We start from the raw sequence: 22,421 nt of genomic DNA on the forward strand, positions 1-22,421 counted from the left end.
AGTGTTGAGAGTTCTGCTCTGAAAGTCCAGACCAGGCTTCCCGCTGGACTCTGTGGCAGGTCGATATTGTCGGATCCCCAAAACTCACGAGAGACAAACAAAAATGACCCCCCAAAAGCAACCAGGAGCTCGTCTGCAGAATTCTGAACATACTGCTGATTTGTTTCACGCTCGTTTTCCCGCTCTTTTCTGCTTGATATTCAGCTTTTATTCCCTCTGGCAGGAAATGAACATGCTCGAGACTGCAACTGAATAATGTTGCTTTAGCACCATGGATGGAGAGATGGAGAGAGAGAGAGAAACAGACAGAGAGAGAGACAAGAGACAGAGAGAGAGAGGTGATGGAGGCCAACAAGGGAGAATAACAAAAGCAGAGCAGAAGGAAGAGACAGAGAGAGAGGGGATGGAGGCCAACATGGGAGAATAACAAAAGCAGAGCAGAAGGAAGAGACAGAGAGAGAGAAAGTGTGAGAGAGAGACTATGAGAGACAGAAAGGAAGAGAACGGCAAGGAGAGAATAAGAAAGAGAAGGGAGAGAGATGAGAAATGGAGGATGAAGGGAGGCGGTAAAGGATGAAGGATGGCAGCTGTAGTTGGCGGTGGGGTCTCACGATCTTACGCGGACTCAGCTCTCACCCTGTTACTGTACGAGGGGCCTGCGGTGCCCACGGCTGCCCTGTCTTCAGCCAGCGTCCAATAGGCCTCTATCCTTTAACAGCCCCGCTGAAGACGCAGTTGCACCGTGTGGGGGCAGTTGTGAGAGGTTGATGAACAGGACTGGATGTTGAGAAGTGACAGTTGAGTTCTTCTTATTCTTCTATCGATGAGTAGAAGCGAAGAAGGGAAAAATGAAGAAGAAAGCGTTCCTCTACTTCACTCCGTTTCCGCTGACGTTAACTGAGGAAGGGGGGTGTTGAGGGAGGGAGGGTGTGGGTTGGGGAGAGGGGGGAGGACAGGAGGAGTTCCAGCCGAAAAGAGGGTGTGAGTATGCTCTCCCCCACCAAAGCCCTGCCCGTAAGAGAGAGAGAGGAAGGGCTGATGGCTGTCAGGAGATCCTGAAACATGGCTTGAGATTGAGCTCCCCCCCGCCCCTCAACACAAAAAAAACCCCAAAAACAAAACACCCGAAAACCCGAAAAGCCCCACCACCCCCCACCCCCTTTGGCGGTTCTCAGACGTAGTACTCCTTGTCCTTGTTCTTCTTGTTCTTGGTGGCGGTCTTGACGGTCCCCGGCTGCTTCTCCTTGACGACGGCGCCGTTGCTCTGCGAGGCGGAGCTGCTGATGTAGTTGCGGGTCTGGTCCACCTGGTAGGAGCCCTCGTCGCGGTTGCGGTACTTGTACATGGCGTAGAGCAGGATGAGGATGCACAGGGCGGCCGCGGCCACTATGCCCACCACCATGCCCGTGGTGCTGCTGGACTCTGGGAAGACTTCCACCGCCCCTGGAGGACCTCTCTCTCCCGGCGACGTGGGGTTGGCTGTGGGACGGCGGAAATCGGGGGGGTGGGTTACTCCGGGGTCGTGGGAGGAGGGGGGGGCAGGGGGCGGGGGCAGGAGGACCTGGTCGCGGGTGTTCATTTTGCCGGCGGGGATGTTGCTGCTGCCGCCACCGGCCCCTGGTTTTAGGCGAGGCGGGGACTGGTCGGGGTTGGCGGTCGGGGTGGAGGAGGAGGATGAGGAGGAAGGATGGTGGGGGGGGCGGGAGAAGTGGCGGTCGCCGCGGGGATTGAGACCCCCACCCTCGGCCCCTGCACCCGGCGGCGGGGGCAGGACGGTCCTGTCGGTGTCGAGGGGGGAGTTTTTGTAATAGTCCTCATCGTCCGACTCGGTCATCTCCCCCGACCCGAACGCCGACACCTCCATGGGGTCCTCGCAGTCCTCCTGATCCAGGGGGCAGGGCGGGCGGCCGGTTGTCAGGGGCAACGACTCTTTGGTGGTCTCGAGCAGGGTCAGTAAGGGGCGGTAGGTGGGGGGAGGGGGGATTACGGGGTAACGGGTGGCGATGGACGGGGGCTCTAGGGAATCCACCGTAATTATGGGCAACACTAATTCACCTCCTGGGACGAGAAAGAGAGAAGGGCAGGGGGAACAGAGCGTTAGAAAAGCACTGAGAGCGCCCCCTCTGGTCTGAAGGAAAATAAGAAAAACCAGTCAAAAAATAACAACAACAGCACAATAACCTTCATTAGAAACAGCACTAAGACTTAGCAAGAGGTTAGTCAGAGTTAGAGCCTACACAGATGCTAGTGTACAAGGAGCTATTTAAACAGTTAGGCTGGCTAAGCTAGCTTTCACAAAACAAATATCTTGAAGTATGGTATTTAGTACAGGTAAAGTAGAATACAGGTACAGAAACATCCAGATTCAACTACTCTAAGCTAGTCTAACTCTCAACTAGACTAACTGATTAAAATGTACTGATTAGTAACAACTGATTATGTTAGTATTTCTTAAAAAGCTCTTGCATCAAATCTAAACAGTTCTGCATCTAAAACTGTCTGTCCTCAACTGTGAATCCTATCGCTACTCTACTGCTTTTCTTGTCTTTTCTTTAAATAAGATAGCAAACCACGGAGTTCAGGTCACTTACATCAACAAATTGGCCGCATGATTTTAGCATGAAAAAAAAAATTACAAAAAGAAAGCTGTGTAAGATTGTTCTCGTATAGAAACACAACTTTTTCCCCCTTAGATTGCTTGATGATTCCTGTGTGTGGTGTGAGCCTGTGTGTGTGTGTGTGTGTGTGTGTGTGTGTGTGCTTGCGTGTGTTTTCAAACACTCTTCACATAATGCATGTGGTATTTTGTATTACTATTGACTTCCAGTTGAGCATGGGACACCTATATACGAGTTGTCACATACCCGCTCAACAACAATTATTCTCTCCAGTGAATAAAATAGATGAGGTATCTTAGTGCTCAGTTCCGGTAACCTTCATTCTATCTCTGTCTTTGTGTACAGCTATTCTCTTTGTGAGAATGTGTCTGGCCTTGCTCCCGTTTTTGAGAGTGTGTGGTGTGTGTGTGTATATGACTTGTGTAATGTCTCTCTCTGTCTTTGTCAATGTATTGCTCTAACCCGAGAGAGCCTAGGTCTCCTTGTTAAAGAACAGTATCGATTCTGCTTTCAGTTCAAACATACTGTTCATTTCAAAGCATTTTTTTTTGTGGGAGGAGGGGTTATCTTTGGGAACCCAACAGGGTATTAGACATCTGCAATGACACTAGAAATAGCTTAAAAACACCATCCCCTTCAGATGAAAATACAGGACAAATATCCATTAGAAATACACAAAGGCTGGATAAGTTCATTCATTTTACAACTGTGAAATGCTCACTAGGTGTACAATGGCAGTATGCACATTCAAAAATATTTAAATACACAGTGTTTTTTGGGGAACACTGTTCCTCTCTGAGCCGTGATTAATAATTTCAGTTTCAGAGTGCCCAGTCTTGATTTTCAAATTTAACTGATTTTCATTCACATCTTGTTTCCTGACCTGGAATGTGTTGTTCATCATGATTAGCTCCATGATTTATGAAGGTAATCTTTTAAACATTAAAGATATGTATGTGATAATGATGTTCATTAGGTAATGGCCAAAGTAGTGGAAGGGTGAATCTTTGGGCTTAAAGTTTGGGGGGAGAGGGAGAGAATATCCCTTATTTTAAGGGATTACATTAACGATCCTGCAAAAGGTCCACAGTTTTATGTGCTCCACATAAATAACATTTGACTTCTTGTTGTGTGCCCACACAAAATGCATTAATTCCTCTCAGAAGAAGATTAATCACAGAACACAAAGTAAAAGCAGGGGTTATGCGGAGTTCATCTTTGGAACCATCTTTGGCACCAAGCAACTCACAGAAGGAGAAGAGGGGAAAACATTGAAAAGAAAACCAGTCCATCAAATCTTTCTCTTGTCAAACTGACAACCACACTCAACCTGCACCCCAGAAACTCACAGCAACACAAACCCAGGCATACGCATGTGTGTGTGTGTGTGTGTGTGTGTATGTGTGAATGTCTGTGCATGTATGTGTGTGTTGAGTCTGTGTGAGTGTGTGTGTGTCTGTGTGAGAGTGTGTGTCTGTGTGAGAGTGTGTGTGTCTGTGTGAGTGTGTATGTGTCTGTATGAGTGTGTGTGTGTGTCTGTGTGAGTGTGTGTGTGTTTGTGTGAGTGTGTGTGTCTGTGTATGTGTCTGTGTGTGTCTGTGTGAGAGTGTGTGTGTCTGTGTGTGTCTGTGTGAATGTGTGTGTGTTTGTGGTTGTGTGAGTGTGTAAGTGTGTGTGTGTGTTTGTGTGAGTGTGTGTGTGTCTGTATGAGAGTGTGTGTGTGTCTGTGTGTGTCTGTGTGAGTGTGTGTGTGTTTGTGTGAGTGTGTGTGTGTCTGTGTATGTGTCTATGTGTGTCTGTGTGAGAGTGTGTGTGTGTCTGTGTGAGTGTGTGTGTGTGTGTGTGTGTGTGAGGTCGGTGAACACTGCACCTTCCTGCATAATGTCCTATAAATATTCCACCTCACTTATGAGACCAAGCGTAATGTTTGCTGTTTGTTTAAAATATTAATTCAGCAGAACATTTGCTGCTCTGCACATAGCTCCTGCAGAACATGGGCAGATTACAGCTGTAGGGGTCATTGTCTCGATCTGGCAAGGAAAACAAACATTTAAATGTACACAGCAACCGTGCAGCTGCAGAAAGTCCTGGAGCTGTTGGTATTTATTTATTTATATGGGTCAGAGATGTGCATAGTGTCTTAAATTGACTATATTGGGACTTACACAGGCATACACACACATACATACAAATGCACACACACACACACACACACATACAGACTTAGGGATGCTCCCTCATGATAGCATACCCTTACACTCACACACACCCACACACCCCACACACCGACACCATACACACACCTGCTCATGGCCATAGGAAAATCAAGGGAAAGATTTAGATTGTGGATTGTTGCTGGAACCTGCTGGAGCCATGCACTACTGTGGGGAGTTTAGCCAAAGAGAAACACAGTAATAGGTGCACGTGTGGCTTTGCCGTCAGGTTACACCTGTTTCACACATGGAGCTGTGATTCATCCATCATAGTCACAATAACAACAGGCTGGTGTTGTGGTGCCACCATTTTGGATCCAAACACTTGTTCTTTGCTTTTCTGTGCTCAAAATGACAAAGGTGTGTACCGAGAACAGCAGGCAGGGGTTGGCCTGAAAACCTCAGGTCATAAAAACCATCTCTGCTGAAATCAGCTTCTTTCACAGTGCCGAAAAAGGTTTTAAATTTTGACAAATTACCAGTTACACTCACAGGACTGACTACAAAAACGTTTACAAGTCATATGCTCGGACTAACAAAGAGTTTCAACTTGACATTTTAAAAGCGTCAGTTTGAGTTTATGGTTCAATTTCAGGATATTTTAAGGGAAAAACGCAGAAGAAAAACAGATACAGGAAGACAAAACCTGTCAAAAATGTCACCAAACCCAAACTAATGGCACTATAAACATCCACCCAATTCAGACACCAGCATCAAATCATTGACTCATCTTATTATATGAAAGCAAGAAAGATGGACAAAATATCATTCAGGTTAACCCCTTAAGTATCACCCCTTTTCTTGGCACAAGCTTAAAAATGACATACCCAAAATAAAATGGTTACTATTCTTGAACCCGTTTGACTACAGACATAATCTCCTCCTGGTCTCTTCTGAAAGGTAATTATTATTATAATACACTAATACGAGTTATACTTACCTAATAGATAATGATACTCTAATTGACACTCAAATAAATGCCAATTAGTGTACCTCACTTGTACTCCACTATGACCTATGACTTGTTGTTTGGCTAAATGACTAATTATTAAGTTCCCTCAAAACACAGAATTGCTTTAAGGCCCATTGAAGGTCCTCTGGCAGTAGAGGAATATTCTGGCTCTTTCTGTGGCAGTGGTAAATGGACAGCCAGCCTGTTTAAGTGGTGTAAGCACACACATCTGTGGCTGCCGCTGTACTCAGAGAAAAAGTCATTCCAAAAATCAGTTGAGTGCACCCGAAAAAAAACAACAAAAAAATGGTTTTACAAGTGCTGAACCAGGAGTCAGGTCTCTGTAACCTGAAACTGTTTTATGTGAGTTTGAGTTTATTGATGATGTCCACTTCAGCCTTGTGTACGGTTTACGGTACATCCACTTACTGCTAAAGCGGAAAGCAGGAGATAAGATGGAGGCTTTTCCAGAGTGCATAAGGCTGTCCCCAGATGACTTGTGCATTCTACTTGATGCAGATAAGCAATGCTTATCACGCAATGGTTATGAACTTCTTATAAATAATTTGCTATAAATGATTAAATTAGACTTAACAAGATGTGCGTGTGTGAGTGTGTATTTGTTTTAACCTACATAATGAAAGCATTATGTAGGTTAGTTTGTGTGCATGTGCCTACAATATGCGTTAAGTATTAGATCTTTGTGTTCCTGTTAACACGTGTACATTGCATGTGCTTTTTATGTGTGTTTTCAGCATGTACAGGTGTGTGTCAGTGACATTTCAGGGTGTGTGTGTGTGTGTGTTGTGCAGATTGTTTGAGTATGTATTGGGGTATGTATGTGTGTAGTATGTATTTTCTTTTTGTGCACACATGTTTCTGGTGAAATGTATGTATACGAAAGTGCGTGCGTGTATGTGTGTGATGCATATGTGGCGTGCCACTTTGTTTGGTATGCATGTGTGTAGGGGCATGTGTATGAGTGAGTGTGCAATGCATATTTGGGCATGCCACTGTGAGTGTGTATGTGTGTATATATGTACAGTACTGTGTGTGTGTGTGTGTGTGAATATACAGTACTGTATGTGTTTGTGTATGTGTGTATATATGTACATTACTGTGTGTGTGGGTGTGTGTGTGTATGTGTGTATATATGTACAGTACTGTGTGTGTGGGTGTGTGTGTATGTGTGTATATATGTACAGTACTGTGTGTGTGTGGGTGTGTGTGTATGTGTGTATATATGTACAGTACTGTGTGTGTGGGTGTGTATGTGTGTATATATGTACAGTACTGTGTGTGTGTGGGTGTGTGTGTATGCGTGTATATATGTACAGTACTGTGTGTGTGTGTGTGTGTGAGTATACAGTACTGTATGTGTGGGTGTGTGTGTCTGTGTGTGTGTGTGTGAATATACAGTACTGTATGTGTGTGCGTGTGTGTGTGTGTGAGTATACAGTACTGTATGTGTGGGTGTGTGTGTGTGTGTGTGTGTGTGTGAATATACAGTACTGTATGTGTGTGCGTGTGTGTGAATATACAGTACTGTATGTGTGGGTGTGTGTGTGTGTGTGTGTGTGTGTGTGTGTGAATATACAGTACTGTATGTGTGGGTGTGTGTGTGTGTGTGTGTGTGTGTGTGTGTGTGTGAATATACAGTACTGTGTGTGTGTGTGTGTGTGTGTGTGAATATATAGTACTGTATGTGTGGGTGTGTGTATGTGTGTGTGTGTGAATATACAGTACTGTGTGTGTGTGTGTGTGAATATACAGTACTGTGTGTGTGTGTGTGTATATGTACAGTAATGTATGTATGTGTGTGAATATACAGTACTGTGTGTGTTTGTGTGTGTGAATATACAGTACTGTATGTGTGTGTGTGTGTGTGAGAGAAAGAGAGATAGTGTGCATAAGCCTGTCCACACAGTCTATTCATATTTCACGTAGCATCTGTTTATGAATGCTCTTTGTTTCAGATGAAAGTGGAGGTACTGTAGGTTTGCATTACTGTAGGTACTGCATTTAGGGTGAAACAAAGAGAAGGCTGATCTCCGTTCAGTGCTCAGCGTAGTGCTTCAGCAGTAGCATAGCTCCATTAATCTGCAGGCCCAGTCCCCCTCTCTGTGGCCCAGCAATGCCCCCCTACAGCCAGGGGTCAGGGGCCAGGCAGGAGGGCACGCTGGGTCATATTTTACAGGCGCTACAGTATTTTTGGGAGAGAGGGAGGACAAACAGGGGCAGGTTACAGCGATGTGGAGAGCTGAACTCCACACACTCAGCGCAGAGCACTGGCCACGCTCCCGTAAAAACCTGCTGCCTCAGCGGATACTGTAATTGAGGGAGCCTGAGGAGGAGGAATGTTAATTAGCTCCACAAGCGTGTGGACGGGAAGGAGGAGAACTCCTTCGGCTGATCCGAAACATTTTGGAGGGGATCCCACAGACACCCCATGGATGCCCCTTGCCTGTCCCCGGAGGAGAGATGTCACAAATTTTAACGAGGTCCAGCTAATCAGACACTAATCAGCTGCTGTATGCAGGCCTTGAGCTGACACTGTGGAAATTTGGTGGACCTGGCCTGCCATATATATATATCTGTCTTAAGAGGTCTTGTAATGAGACTTAAAATCTTTTTTTTTCCTAAATAAATAAAATATTAGCTTGTTATTAGTTACTGTTAGTTTAAAAGGGAATTTGTATTACCCCATTGGCAAATCTTGAAATGAGTCAAACTGTCTCACCTCATTGGCAATATTTTTGTCTTATTTAGCAAAAAGAAATACTTGACATTGACATATTTTTTTGGCTGTTGCAGTGTCAGCACTAATTTATAGTTAATGTAACAGTTGTTTCAGACAGATGTGCCGTCGCGGGACATCCCAAAGATTCACGAACGCTCGCGTGTGAAAGGCTCCACGGACAGGCAGACAGATCCGCAGTGAACACCAAAAAGCTCTGACAGGCTTAGACCTGCCAACATCAATGTGGCCCCAGTGAGAAAAAGCTGAATCCAGATGTCTAGAGGAGTGAAAATCCAGGTTGAGAGACGTATTGACATACAGACTACGTTAAACCCAGTGCAGCTCAGGTTCTGGCCAGATATAGACAGGCTATGTCCTAGTCGGCTAAAACTTTTCAAACAAACAGTCTGCATTTCAAATTCCTGTTTAATTAAGATCGGGCGGGGGGGGGGGCTGAGTTAGCCATGTCTTGGTAGCCAGTTTGATGTGTCATTATTTTCCATGTTTATCAATCACGAATGGGCAGTTTAGACAAATTACACCACAGGGTTCAATAAAGTATATCTTCTTCACCTACTTCTTCCTTTACAACCAAAAAACCATCAACTGCCGCCTAATCAAACTATTCCATCTGTACAGGGCGCACGGTGCTCACAGGCACTTTAAAGGTGTGTGCGCCTGTAGTGTGCATATACATGCGTACGACTGACCAATCACAGCTTCATGTGGAAAGGGGTCGGGGGTCACAGAAAGAGGCTTTGTTAAAGCTGAAATTGGGCGCTGCAGCGACAGGTGAACTCACCAGTTCCCGGCTCACACTCGTCGAGGTCTTCGTCGTCCGTCGGGCACTCGGCCGAAGCCACCAGCAGATCGTCCGTGTTCTGGAAGGCAGGAGAGAGGCGTGAGGAAGCCAACGGAGGGCTTGGAATAAACATGCCGTTTATCACACCTCACATCATACCGACACCACACCAACTCTCATTATACCATGACAAAACCTTCTACTGATCTCCGGAGGAAGTTTCACTGGAAAAAAACAAACAGCTCAAGCTAAAAATAAGTCTTAACAAGTATCTTAGTCTTATATTTACACTTAAAACCTAATGCTAAATGAGACAAATAAAAAAAAGGTGAAAATTTGCCATTGGGGTGAAAAATTGCACTTATCAAGCAAACAGTAACGTAGAACAAGCAAAGATTTTCTTCTTAATAGAAAAAAAACAAGATCTTCAGTCTTATTAAAAGACTGAAACGCTTGTTAAGACATTTTTTGCAGTGTTCAAACAGCTGATAGCTACTTGACGAGCTCTGACCAGCACCCCCCTCAAGATGGTTTGACCAGGTCAAGCTATGTCTTAAAACTGCAGGTTGCTGGTAATTTTGAGCTGGTCATAGCTGGCTTTTACAGCGGGGAAATCTGAAGATTTATCACACCTCTTATTATAACGACACCATAACAAAACCTTCAAGTGATCTCCAAAGGGAAAATAAATTTACCACATAAAAGGACCACAGAAGGATACATACAGTATTGCATGTGCATTATGATAAGAAACACCTGCAATTAAGATGAAACAATATCCATTGAACAGGAATGCAGGCCGTACCTATCATCATAGCATTTGTTAGATTCTCTTCTTCAGATAAATGTCTGCCACTGAGAATGTGCTTAACATGCACCACTAAACTGGCAGAATAGTTCCTCGTAAGCCATAATTAAAGCCTATTAATCAATTACTAACTCACATCTGTTAAGCCAGTGAAACACACACAAACCTGCAATTTCAGACGCTGGTTATCTTGTGAGGTGGATAATGAGAGGAATGAATGATTGAATGAATGCAGTGTGGAAATAACACTCAGCCATACAAGGGCTCACCCGACACTGTAATTGAGAACAGAATTCTCACTTGTTCTTAATTCATTCGCTAAATATCCGGCTGTAAAGATTCGCAATACCCTATATTTTAGAAAATAATATGCTGCATAAAAGACAAAATTGCCTGCAGAGCAAACACATTCTGATATGTTATGCCATGGTAGCAGTGGTATACTGAATATACTGTATACCCATTTGGAAAAGGTTTGTAAAAATCCAAAATGTTGATTAGCATGTTTTACTAAATGACACATATAGAACATATTTAGTTTTACGGTTAAACTTTAAAAAAATTGTTTGTCAAAAACAATTTTGAATTTTGTATTGAGATCATAAGAATTGTATATGTCTAATATGCCACATGTATAAAAGGAGCCATAATCATATAGAAATACATAAATATATTTTCAATATGCTCAATTAAATGTAACATACGAATGAACATATATGATTTTCACAAACATTTTGCCTATGGGTATTTGTACATATAATGCATGATGTGTAACATTTCCTTTACACAGTGCCATTCCTGTTACAGAATCTAAAGACACATACAGTACATGGAACGTGACCAAAGCTTTGTCACCTGTGTTTGATTCACTGAGCAGCTGTGTGTTGTGTGTAACGATGGTAGGAGATGATAGCTGTGATCCAGGATCATGCCTTGGTTGGGCTCAGCATTGTTCCCCAGCACAGCTATAACCCCATGGACCTTGAACCAGGAACCATCCTGGAACCTGCTTCATACTGGACACTCTCCCTTCCAGCAATAACTTTGTTCCGTCCTGTTAGTCCCCCTCTCTCTGCACAGATCGTAATATTTTAGAGGTGCGCATCAATGCTGACAGAACATTGTTTGATAAGGGTCTCATGGCCACAATCTGATTGCACTCCCTTGCTGAGGAAACAGCTGAAGTTATATTTTGAAACTGCTGGTAGCCGGTTGAACAGTTCAGACAGGCTCATACCCAGCTAGATCAGCTTTATGACCAGCTTGGCCAGTTTAATTCTCAAGCCGGTCCAGCTGGCATAGCGTGGTTTCACAGCAGGGTAATACTGTGATATTTGCAGTCTGGTATTGAGCAAAAGCAGGCTTTTACTTATTCATCTGAGCAGTCCTCATGAATAGCTGTGACTCCATATCCTCAGTAGTCCTGTAAACTAAGTCAACACAAATTACAACAATCATTATTGGGGTGTAACCTCTTCAAAGCTGAATTATTTGGGGACCCATTAGTGTGAAATAAAAATCTGTGCTATCAATCTGAGACCAATAAACGGAGGCGGGGGACTCATCAACAAGACAGAGGACGACACGCCACTGCTAGCGACTGCACACCAGCAAACCAGAGGAAATCACACAGGAAAACTAGCGACTCAAAAAGTCCCTGTCGAGTGACTCCACATTTTATATTTGTTGCACCTCCTCTCCAAGGTTATTGATTGTTTTTCTATGTACATACATCAACAAGTGCCTATGCTCTGCAAAAAATAAATGCTACAGGAAGAAATTTGAATAGGTGTTCCTGTTTCCTTGAAGAAATCCAATTTCTCCTCAAGGAGTGAATGCTGTAACAGCTAGCAGAACCCCTGCACTCTGTAGGCTCGCCAATGGGGGATGGACCCAGCCAATAATTTGGCACTTTATGAAATGTCATTTAAAATGACTGGCAACACAGTGAAATTACTGGTAGCCAGTACCACTACTGTATATTTACCATACGTTTACTGAAATCCTGATTTACAGAACATCGTAATGACAAAAACAGCAAAAAGGCTGTATTTCAAAAATATATTACAGGAAATGACCAACAGCAAGGTTGCCAGAACCGGCAAAAAAATGTTTTACACACTGACAAGCTGATTTGTCCTTGCGATTACTTGATGACTCTTTTTTTGGGCACCTAAAGTCTCTTTTAGAGCAGCAGAATTGCTGAAATGTGAGCATTTTCTCTCGTTTCACTTAATGCAGTACAGGGAACTCGAATAAGTGAATAACCCCCGACAGCTATCCATCTCCTAATCACCAGGCTTCAGCAGCCTGACAGGCCACAGGCATTGTTTGATGAAGGTTTTATTCTGCTATTAGGAAACAAAATGGCTGACTTTTTTTTCTAACTGAAAAGCGGTGAAGGTGAGACTAGGACAGATACAGTCACCTCCAAATAAGTGTCTAATGTTCTGGGTGTGGGGGGTGGGGGTCACAGATGATTGGATTTTTATTAAAACAACTTTATAAGGGCACACTCGTCAAAGACAGACGTCATCAAAGGCATTATCGAAAGCTTTATTTCACAATCAAGGTGTTATTTAACGGCAACAATGTATAATATGCTGATTTATGTCTTTGACTTTCAAAAAGGCCAGACCTATAAAATATAAATCAATAGGACACATGGCTGAGGGCGTGCGCACACACCACATACATACACATACATGCACAAACACACACACACATGCACAAACACACTCGTGCGCACGCACACGCAAACACACACACGCACGGACACGGGCACACACGCAGACTTGCGCGCGCACACACACACACACTCACTCACGCACGCATGCTCGCACGCACGCACGCACACACACACACACGCACACACACACAGATTCAAAGATGTAAAGCCATGAAAGCATTTGCTCTCCCGCGCAACTGCAGAGTGTCTTGTGAGATAATGAATCTTGCCTGAGTCGTGCTCATATTCAGCAGAGAATACGTGTACATGGGAAGCTAAGCACGCCATGCCACAGGCATGCTTCATGTAAAGGGTTGCCAGATTTGGACACCGTTCTCTGACACATGCGTCCCCCATAAGATGCGGCCTGAAGGGACAATAATCACACTGGAATATGTATTAGTATCTGCTGTTAGCATTCTGGATGAATGCGCCTGATAGGAATACGAATTAGAATAAGATTAAAAATGAGATTAAGATTAAGAATGAGAAAGAGAATATAACAATAATAACAAGAATTAGAATTAGAATTTGAGTAAGAATGTTTACATTTACATCCTGGGGGGTTACTTTGAAGAGTGCTGCATTTGGAGCCTGCAGTCTAGTGGTTAAGGTACATGACTTGCACCCGCAAGGTTGGCGGTTCAATCCCTGGTGTAGCCACAATATGATCTGCACAACTGTTGGGCCCTTGAGCAAGATCCTTAACCGAACATAGCGCCAGGGGGGGTTTATCCCCTGCTTAGCCTAATCAACTGTCAGTCACTTTGGATAAAAGCGTCAGCTAAATAAGATGTAATGTAATGGAAACTCAGCAAGGCCAGAACAGTGTGTCCAGCCAGTGCTCCTTTATGTTCCTGAGCAGAGAGCACTGAGGGGAATATAACTGTACTCTCCATGCCACGACGTAAGAGAAGACAAACAACTCTGAGCAAAGTGCCTCGAGCATCCAACATCAATCAGGACAGAAATCATATGAGTGTGTGTAGCTGTACGATTCTCTGCCCTTTTCTCATTCAGACAAGAACATCTAAGGTCCACAGTGTCCTCCTAGCTATGAGTTGTCCATCACACCAAACATATCCTTTGGTCTCTCTCTCTCTCTCTCTCTCTCACTCTCTCTCTCTCTCACTGCCCTGGTCAGACCTACTTATTCCTGATCAGGGTTGTGTGGGCCGGGGGTTAAGGCCTATCCCAGCATGCACTGGCTGAGATGCAGGAACACACCCTGAACTGGTCGGCAAACCATCGCAGGGCACACACACCGATCACTCACAAACCAGAGTGCCTGGCGGAAACCTAGTTGGATACTAGAAGAGAGGGCACAAAATGCACACAGAAAGGCTCTCGGTTGGGTTCCGAACCTCGGTTCTTGTGAGATGGTAGTGCTATTCTCTGCATCGCCATGCCACCATTATGTGTTATTTCTGACGGTTATATTTGTATTTGTGTTGGCAGGTAGTGAAGTGAGCTCAGTGAAGAGTAGAGGGAGAGAGGGAGAGAGGGAGAGAGAAAGAGAGTTAGACAGAAAAGACACGGGTGTGAGTGAAACAGATTTACACTGCAGGTGTGTATGAGTTTGTTCGTATGCCTCTGCTAGCACCACGTGTCTCTCATTGTGTAATTAGCCATGATAATCCCATCATTCTTAGGCGTGGTGCTAAGAACGATGGGTTTATTTATGCCGTGTGTTTGGAGGAGTTTGATAGGATGCCTATGCCAACTGCAGCGGAAATTTCCTTAGTTTCCTTAAATGAAAAGAAAAACTGTGAGACTCCTGCCGTCAATAGTAAATTCGATGTAAACAAGCTGTCAGATAGTCACCTCACACTGCCTTCTCAGAACTAAAGGTACGAAAAGTACCTAAAAAGTTACAAATGCTTGTCGCTGGGGCGGTACCCTGCAGGTACATATAGCCATCAATATATTATTAATTTGTACCTTGGGATACATACTCATTTGTACCCAAAGAGAACATTACTGCTCTTTCAGGGTACATCTTGGAAATGTGATCCTTGAAAAATGAAAATGTACCTCCACTGAGCGTAGGTAGCATGGCGTGGTATGATCCTCACCTTAGTTTCCATGAATGAAAAGAAAAACTGGGTCTCCTGGCTTTAACAGGGAATTCAGTGTGAAAGAGCTATCAGACAGTCTTCTCACACTACACATCATTATGTGCTTTGGGGTTTGGGCCTGGTTTATTGTTCTTTTGTTTTTTTCTTCTGCTACTTCGTGAAGCATCTCTGTGACAGTATTCTGTAAAAAGTCCTATACAAATAGAATTGATTTGATTTGACAAATATGTGGGATATCGCAGGTGTGTTATCAGAGAATCTGTCAGTGTTTCATTAGCTGTACCACTCTCACCACAGCACTACAGTGCAAAGGAAATGTCATTCTCAAGAAAACAGTAACTTAAAATAAGCTAATCTTCACAACTTGACAGAAAAATAGACTGAAACACTTGGTAAGACAGTAATTGTTTGCATTGCAACAAACAGCTCCATCAGACAATACCCACGTAATATCCTCCAGAGGAGAAGTACGGATTTGGTAAAGAAACAAACGTGGTCCAAGGAAGGGGGGTTACAACCCACCCTCCCTAGGAAGAAAATCTGTAAAGAACAGCTGTGAAAAGGTCATTTATGGGGAATTCAAAGGGGAAAACACTTCAGAATACTGAGGAGTTTATCCCAATCACAACATGATGTCCCCATTGTTATTACATGAAATAGCCTTTCTTGTCATCATGTGGTATTATTGGGGGGGGGGGGGGTTATTTGGGAGTTGATCGGGGGGTGGGAGGTGGGGTAGCAGACAGGAGTGCGTGTACAGACTGTGAGGGTCACAGGTTCGAATCTGGCCTGTGGCAGTGCTGGGGGCCCCAGTGCTTTGTCCCCAATTACCCCGCTGAATAACCAGCTGTGCCGATGAGTTCTGAAACGCGGAATGACGCCCTCGCGGTAAACCGCTGTGGGAAAGGGCTTCCGCCAGGCAGACGAACGCTAATGGAGGTTAAAGTGGGTTCTGTGAGTCGTTTCATCTTCTGATCTGGTTGTTTTCTTAGAGTATATGAAGGTTGAGCTCAAGTGCATTTCAGATCTTTTAAAATCTGTGTTGTGGGGGGGGGGGGGGTGCACTTACTTACGAGAGATGAGACACAGGCTTCTCAAAAGTTCAAAGATAAGTCTTTGAAGCGATCATCATAAAAATTGCAAATGCTAAAGGAAATAATGACAAACATAAACATGATTATTTCATCTTCGTGTTTTTGCTTCAGACCTCTCAAATCTCGCAATGAGCTCTGAGGAGCTTGTAATCTGCAATGGGTTTTAGACTAAAGGCTCCTGGGTTTTTTTTTTCTGTTTTATCCCTAAAGCTCAGAAACCCTTTCAGCTAGCTTCCTAATAGCAGTTGACAATGGAAGACGGTTCCAAAGTGGAATACATGAACATGATGAGTTTGGACTAGGAGTTTTCCAAACGGCCATCATCTCAGATCACAATGACTATAAAATTGACGACGATAAAATGAATTTACGTGTCGTTACTGCAGCTTATCCATATTTATTTGTCAGATTGTTCTCATTTCCCCTGCCAGCTGCAGGCAGTCAGGAGACGTTGAGTTTGGGAGAGACGTAATTCACAGGAGGGCGACAGGCCCATCACATAGAGCACGGTACTGTATATGCAGATAGGGGGCTGCACATCATAATCATCATGCTAAACAAATTGAATGCTTATCATGTTTCTCTGTGTAAGGAATGAAAGATTGCATTCTGCACTGAATCCAGTGTCACTGCTACCCCAGGCTCATTTGCTTGGATGTCTTTAGTTCCTCTCGCACATTAAGAATTTTTCAAATGCATGAGAAACTGTTTATGTGAATTAAGTAATTACAGAACATTTGATTGGAATTACAAGCAATGAGCATTTACTAAGCAATTGCACTTGTTGCCTAATTGGTTGTGTAATTAAGTCATGTCCTCACACCAGAAGTCACCAAGGCCAATCAATTTAGAGTGATTTGCCCAAAATGTTTTTTACAGAAATTTGAAGTCATTTTCGGGAATGCTGGGCTTATTATCTGATCTGATCCGCCTACCCTCCGGTAATTCATTAACCCAGCGTCAGCCTTTTCTCGGATCAACGGTTTCCCCAATATGGCTGGCTCTCCTCCTGCTGAGGAGATATTTCACTGGCAGGCGGATGGCAGAGTTTAAGAGACTAGGGCTGGAGTCGAATCCAAGTTGTATGCTTTCTTCCAGACGTTCCTTTCCCCCTGCCTCAAGGGGGGAATACCTAAAATGGCAGGATGAAATATGGAGGCCACGGCATGTGGGGTTTGGGCTCTGAATTATGAAAGGGGATGGAGCGGTTATATTCCCTTGCGCCCTCATTTTTTCCTCGCTTCCACCAAGGGTTTAAAGTGAAGACGTGGCAGATGGGGAGAGGTGGATCCACAGGTCCATCATTTATACGTCACGCTTTCCGAAAAACAACTTCTGCAAAGGATGCGCTGATGCTGATGGAAAGATCGGGAGTTCCTAACTCCTACTTCTGGCTCCTAGAAGGAATATTTAAGGAATTGGAATGTCCTTAATGATGGCGGACCTCGATCGATTTCCGGGTCAGGAGCAAGGAAAAGAAAAAATAAGTGATTGGAACGAACCCTTAGTCTAAAAATACCTGCGTCGAGGGAAGACAGCAAGGGAAAGGAATGTGTTAACCGTACAATAGGTAATTTCGGTCTTCTAACGGTCAAGAGAGGAATTGCGGCAACAAACAGGCTCAAACCACAACACTGTCAGAATTGTCAGAATTGGAGAACTGTAAATAAATGTATAATTCTCCTTCACTTCTTGGATTAACACTGGCCTTTCCCGCCTATCAGCCAGGCAGACGTGCGAAGCTCTACCATACCGACTTGCTCTAGGACACAGACGGCGTATGTTCATTGGTTTTCACACGGCGCTTCTGGTTCAGTGGATGTGTCGGCATCTTTCTTAGTTTTAATATTAACATTGAGGAATAGATTTTCATGGCACGTCGTTATTTGAGTTGTATTCCTGAGGTGTTTATCTGCACTTTGTGGGTCTGATATAAACAGCATCTGCTATGGAATAACTATGAGCTGGCTCTGACTGAGAGAGAGAGCAGGGCCAGCAGCACGGCCCTCTGTCAGCAGCACAGCCCCTCTGTACACACAACACCCCCTCTGTCAGCAGTACAGCCCTCTGTACACACAACACCCCCTCTGTCAGCAGCACAGCCCTCTGTACACACAACACCCCCTCTGTCAGCAGCACAGCCCTCTGTACACACAACACCCCCTCTGTCAGCAGCACAGCCCTCTGTACACACAACACCCCCTCTGTCAGCAGCACAGCTTCATTTAGAAAGGGAGAGACTGAGAGCCAGAGAGAGAGAGAGAGAGAGATGAGTGAGGAGTGAGAGAGGGAGAGAGAGATGAGTGAGGAGTGAGAGAGAAAGGGAGAGAGAGATGAGTGAGGAGTGAGAGAGAAAGAGAGAGATGAGTGAGGAGTGAGAGAGAAAGAGAGAGAGATTAAGATGAGTAAGGAGTGAGAGAGAAAGGGAGAGATTAAGATGAGTGAGGAGTGAGAGAGAAAGAGAGAGAGAGAGAGGGAGAGAAAGCAGAAACGAAAGAGAGCAGCTACACATGACATTTGTTTTCAGTGGGGTTATATTTTGATGAGTGTAGATGAAAGCCTTCTTATCTACTCATCAATCACCTGTACATGCAAAATAAAGAACAAACGGAGAGGGAGAGCGAGGGAGACGCAGGAGAGAGAGAACATGTACGTGAATCACAGCCCAGTTTTTCAGAGAGGAAAGTGGTGCCAAAATGTGGCCAGGTACCTGGCACAGCCTGAGGGACAGTTACTACCCATATGGATCATTAATTATCATGAAACATTTTAATTTGTTTTGTAATTGTTATTCTTTATCTGATAATTATTACTGGATTCGTCAGTACTTGTTTGTTTATTATTAATGACATATTGCATTCTAGTTTTTATGTACATCGGAATTGTTTTGTAAAACCATGGCAATACATATATTGAAATATGTCATGGCACTACATTTTGTCAATTCAATTTTGAATTGAATTCAATTGAATTCAATTGAGGGAGAGGGAGAGAAAGAGTGAAGGAAATAGAGAGAGGGAGAGTTTGTTATTTTTGTCCGGAACTTGTGAGGGGGATGGGTGAAGACTTTCTATAATTTATTTTGTGTTGGTGTGGGCGCTCTCTCTCACTCTCCACGCAGCAAAGACGGTAAAAATCCAGGAAGTGCCACATCTCCCTCCCAGGAGCATGTGTGTGACATTCACAGGATTACAGACATGTCACAGTATCATATGTGATGCACACCAACACCTGTGCATTCACACATTCGTTCATGAATATAAAATACGAACTCACACTTCACGCTACACGGATTTTACACACCAGACACACGGTTACATTCGTCTTAAAGGAGAACTCTGCTCTCACTCAGTGAAGGATGCCTGGAATTTATCAGTAAGTGAAAGCATGAGATAAAATATAAAAAAAACATGTTTTGTCTCCAAAAATATGGAAGGAAAACAAAACAAATATCAAGCATTGAAGGGATATAGCAATCTCTGTCTTCAACCAAGTTTTCACAGCAAACTCTCAGTCAGTCAGTCAGTGTGTGTGTGGGTGTATGTGAGTGTGTGTGTGTGTGTGAGTGTGTGTCTGTGGCAGTCACTCAGTCAGTGGGTGTGTGAGAGAGTTTGTATGTGTGTGAGTGTGTGTGTGTCTGTGGTAGTCATTCAGTCAGTGCAGTGTGTGAGAGAGTGTGTGTGTGTGTGCCAGTCACTCAGTCAGTGCAGTGTGTAAGAGTGTGTGAGTATGTGTGTCTGTGGCAGTCACTCAGGAGAAACGATCGCAGGTCTGAGAGAGTGATGGCATGCCGTCGGCGGCTCTGATTAAGAACAGCTGGCGGAGTCGCGGGGCGGTTTCTCCCGCTCATTAGCGGCTCCTGTCGCCCGCCTTCAGGTGGGGCCTGCTGCAAGCTGCCGCCCGGGCCCTGCCAATCAATCACTGCCACCTCACACAGCGCTACACACAGGGGCCACAGCCCAGAGCTACACACAGGGGCCAGAGCTCAGAGCTACACACAGGGGCCACAGCCCAGAGCTACACACAGGGGCCAGAGCTCAGAGCTACACACAGGGGCCACAGCCCAGAGCTACACACAGGGGCCAGAGCCCAGAGCTACACACAGGGGCCAGAGCTCAGAGCTACACACAGGGGCCAGAGCTCAGAGCTACACACAGGGGCCACAGCCCAGAGCTACACACAGGGGCCAGAGCTCAGAGCTACACACAGGGGCCAGAGCGCAGAGCTACACACAGGGGCCAGAGCTCAGAGCTACACACAGGGGCCAGAGCTCAGAGCTAGACACAGGGGCCAGAGCTCCTCAGCTCAGGAGACAACCCCACTTCCGCTGAACTTTTTCACTTTCATCCCACAAATATCTGTTTTTTTCATTACTGTACTTTAAGAGCACATTTGGGAACAAAATACCTGCACTGTCACTGAATTTCTGAGCGTGTTCTCAACACTATTTGCTCTCTGTCTGAATACAAAAAAAAGGTTAGTTGGGTACAAGGTTAGTTGGGTCAACTATGTTAAAAAAGAAATACAGGCACAAGCAGACCACCAGCTAGGTAGCCCCTCTGCTCACAAAATACATGTGTTTTGCCAATTAAAGAAGTGATTTAATAGTCTAATTAAAACACAGCTACATCCCTGGCACAAGGTTACTAAGCCGTTCCTTTGGAGGGGGTAAAACCAATAAATACAATAATTAAGTAAGACCATAATATCAATAAAAATATATGAGTTGGAACACTGGCACACACCACTACCTGATAGCCGCTAACTTTGTTAGCATGATGTCACATGCAATGTGTTGAGCCGGGAGGAAAACCTGGGCATTGGCAAAAAAAAAATCCCACTTTAAATAAAGTTTCACGTTTTTGAAGACGAGAGGCTGTGGGCATGCCAGGTTTTAGTTCTTTTCTGCTGGGGCCCTGTTCTGGGTTTTACTCAGAGCAGTTATCCAGCTAACTCAGTAATCCTGCTTTGTGATACAGTACCCTGTTCTGGGTTTTACTCAGTGCAGTTATCCAGCTAACTCAGTAATCCTGCTTTGTGATACAGTACCCTGTTCTGGGTTTTACTCAGTGCAGTTATCCAGCTAACTCAGTAATCCTGCTTTGTGATACAGCACCCTGTTCTGGGTTTTACTCAGTGCAGTTATCCAGCTAACTCAGTAATCCTGCTTTGTGATACAGTACCCTGTTCTGGGTTTTACTCAGTGCAGTTATCCAGCTAACTCAGTAATCCTGCTTTGTGATACAGTACCCTGTTCTGGGTTTTACTCAGTGCAGTTATCCAGTTAACTCAGTAATCGTGCTTTGTGATACAGTACCCTGTTCTGGGTTTTACTCAGTGCAGTTATCCAGCTAACTCAGTAATCCTGCTTTGTGAAACAGAGTGTACCGAATAAGATGCACGAGTAGGCCTGTGCAACAAAATGGAGTTTACTGCACACAATCACCAACAACCACACAATTTCACAAACATACTTCGGAGGAGTTAGCCAATTGTAAAGTTGTTTGTTTGTGGATAATTCAAAATGGTTCCTAAATCCTTATGAATTAAAAATTGATATGGCCGTAACACCTTCAGTGCATTATATTTTTTTAACATTATATTTTTATTACACTTTCATGGAAAGCACTTTGAGTGCCCTGTTTTGAAAAAGATAAAATAGGTATAGGTATATAAGTGCTATAAAGATGTGTTACATATTTAAAAGGATGGCAGGCTGCCATCTTGTATTTCTGCCTTTATTCTGACAGGAGGAGCACAGAAAGGGTTACAGACGGGGGCTGTGGGATCACAGAGCTGAAAGCGCTGGGTCCGGGGTTCGAACCCCTGCCCAAGCGGGGGGGGAATGTATATGGCTTGTATATTGAATGTATATAACAATAAAACAAAATAAAATAAAACACTTTCTAAATAGATTAATTGATATCAATGTTATTACTATATCTAGTGTTGCGGTTGTTGGGCCCCTGAACAATAAAACCTGGAATATCAATAAAACCTGGAATATCACTAAAACCGGGAATTTCACTAAAACCTGGAATTTCACTTAACCCATGTCCACCCATTTCCCTGTCGAGCTGGAAACCGGTATGTCTCCACCTCCAAATATTTATCTGGGTGTGTCCCAACAGGGTACAAAAAGTTCCAAAAAAGGCACAAAAGCTCATCACTGGGGTGGTACCCTACAGGTTCATAACATTGTACCCCTTGCCATTGGATCAATAATGAATGAAAATGTACCTCCACCGTATGCTTATTTCTGAATGCATCCTCCTTGCCTCCACTTGTCTCCTCCTCTTCTCTGGAAGCATGGGGAGGAGGCAAGTGGAGGAAAGGGGCGACATGGCTCAGGCAGTAAGAGCAGTCGTCTGGCAGTCGGAGGGTTGCC

The 22,421-nt window shown here is 44.3% G+C and overlaps 1 protein-coding gene across 7 annotated transcripts in view; it reads right to left on the bottom strand.

Annotated features, from left to right (window-relative positions):
• Positions 1-1,169: 1,169 nt before the first annotated feature.
• The window catches only part of nrxn2a (neurexin 2a), a 612,560-nt gene continuing 591,308 nt past the window's right edge, over positions 1,170-22,421 (bottom strand). For 4 of the 7 annotated variants that reach the window (XM_061248027.1, XM_061248026.1, XM_061248033.1 and 1 more), the window contains 2 exons: positions 9,326-9,404; positions 1,170-1,479 (listed from right to left, as the gene is read on the bottom strand). In XM_061248027.1, coding sequence (XP_061104011.1) covers positions 1,172-1,479; positions 9,326-9,404 — 387 coding nt within the window. In that variant the 3' untranslated portion in view covers positions 1,170-1,171. Of the gene's footprint in view, positions 1,742-2,237; positions 2,260-7,891; positions 7,901-9,321; positions 9,405-22,421 lie in introns of all 7 variants that reach the window. The other 3 variants (XM_061248030.1, XM_061248029.1, XM_061248028.1) reach the window with 2 other exon arrangements.

This window comes from Conger conger, chromosome 7 (assembly GCF_963514075.1).
Source record: "Conger conger chromosome 7, fConCon1.1, whole genome shotgun sequence".
Taxonomy (NCBI): domain Eukaryota; kingdom Metazoa; phylum Chordata; class Actinopteri; order Anguilliformes; family Congridae; genus Conger; species Conger conger.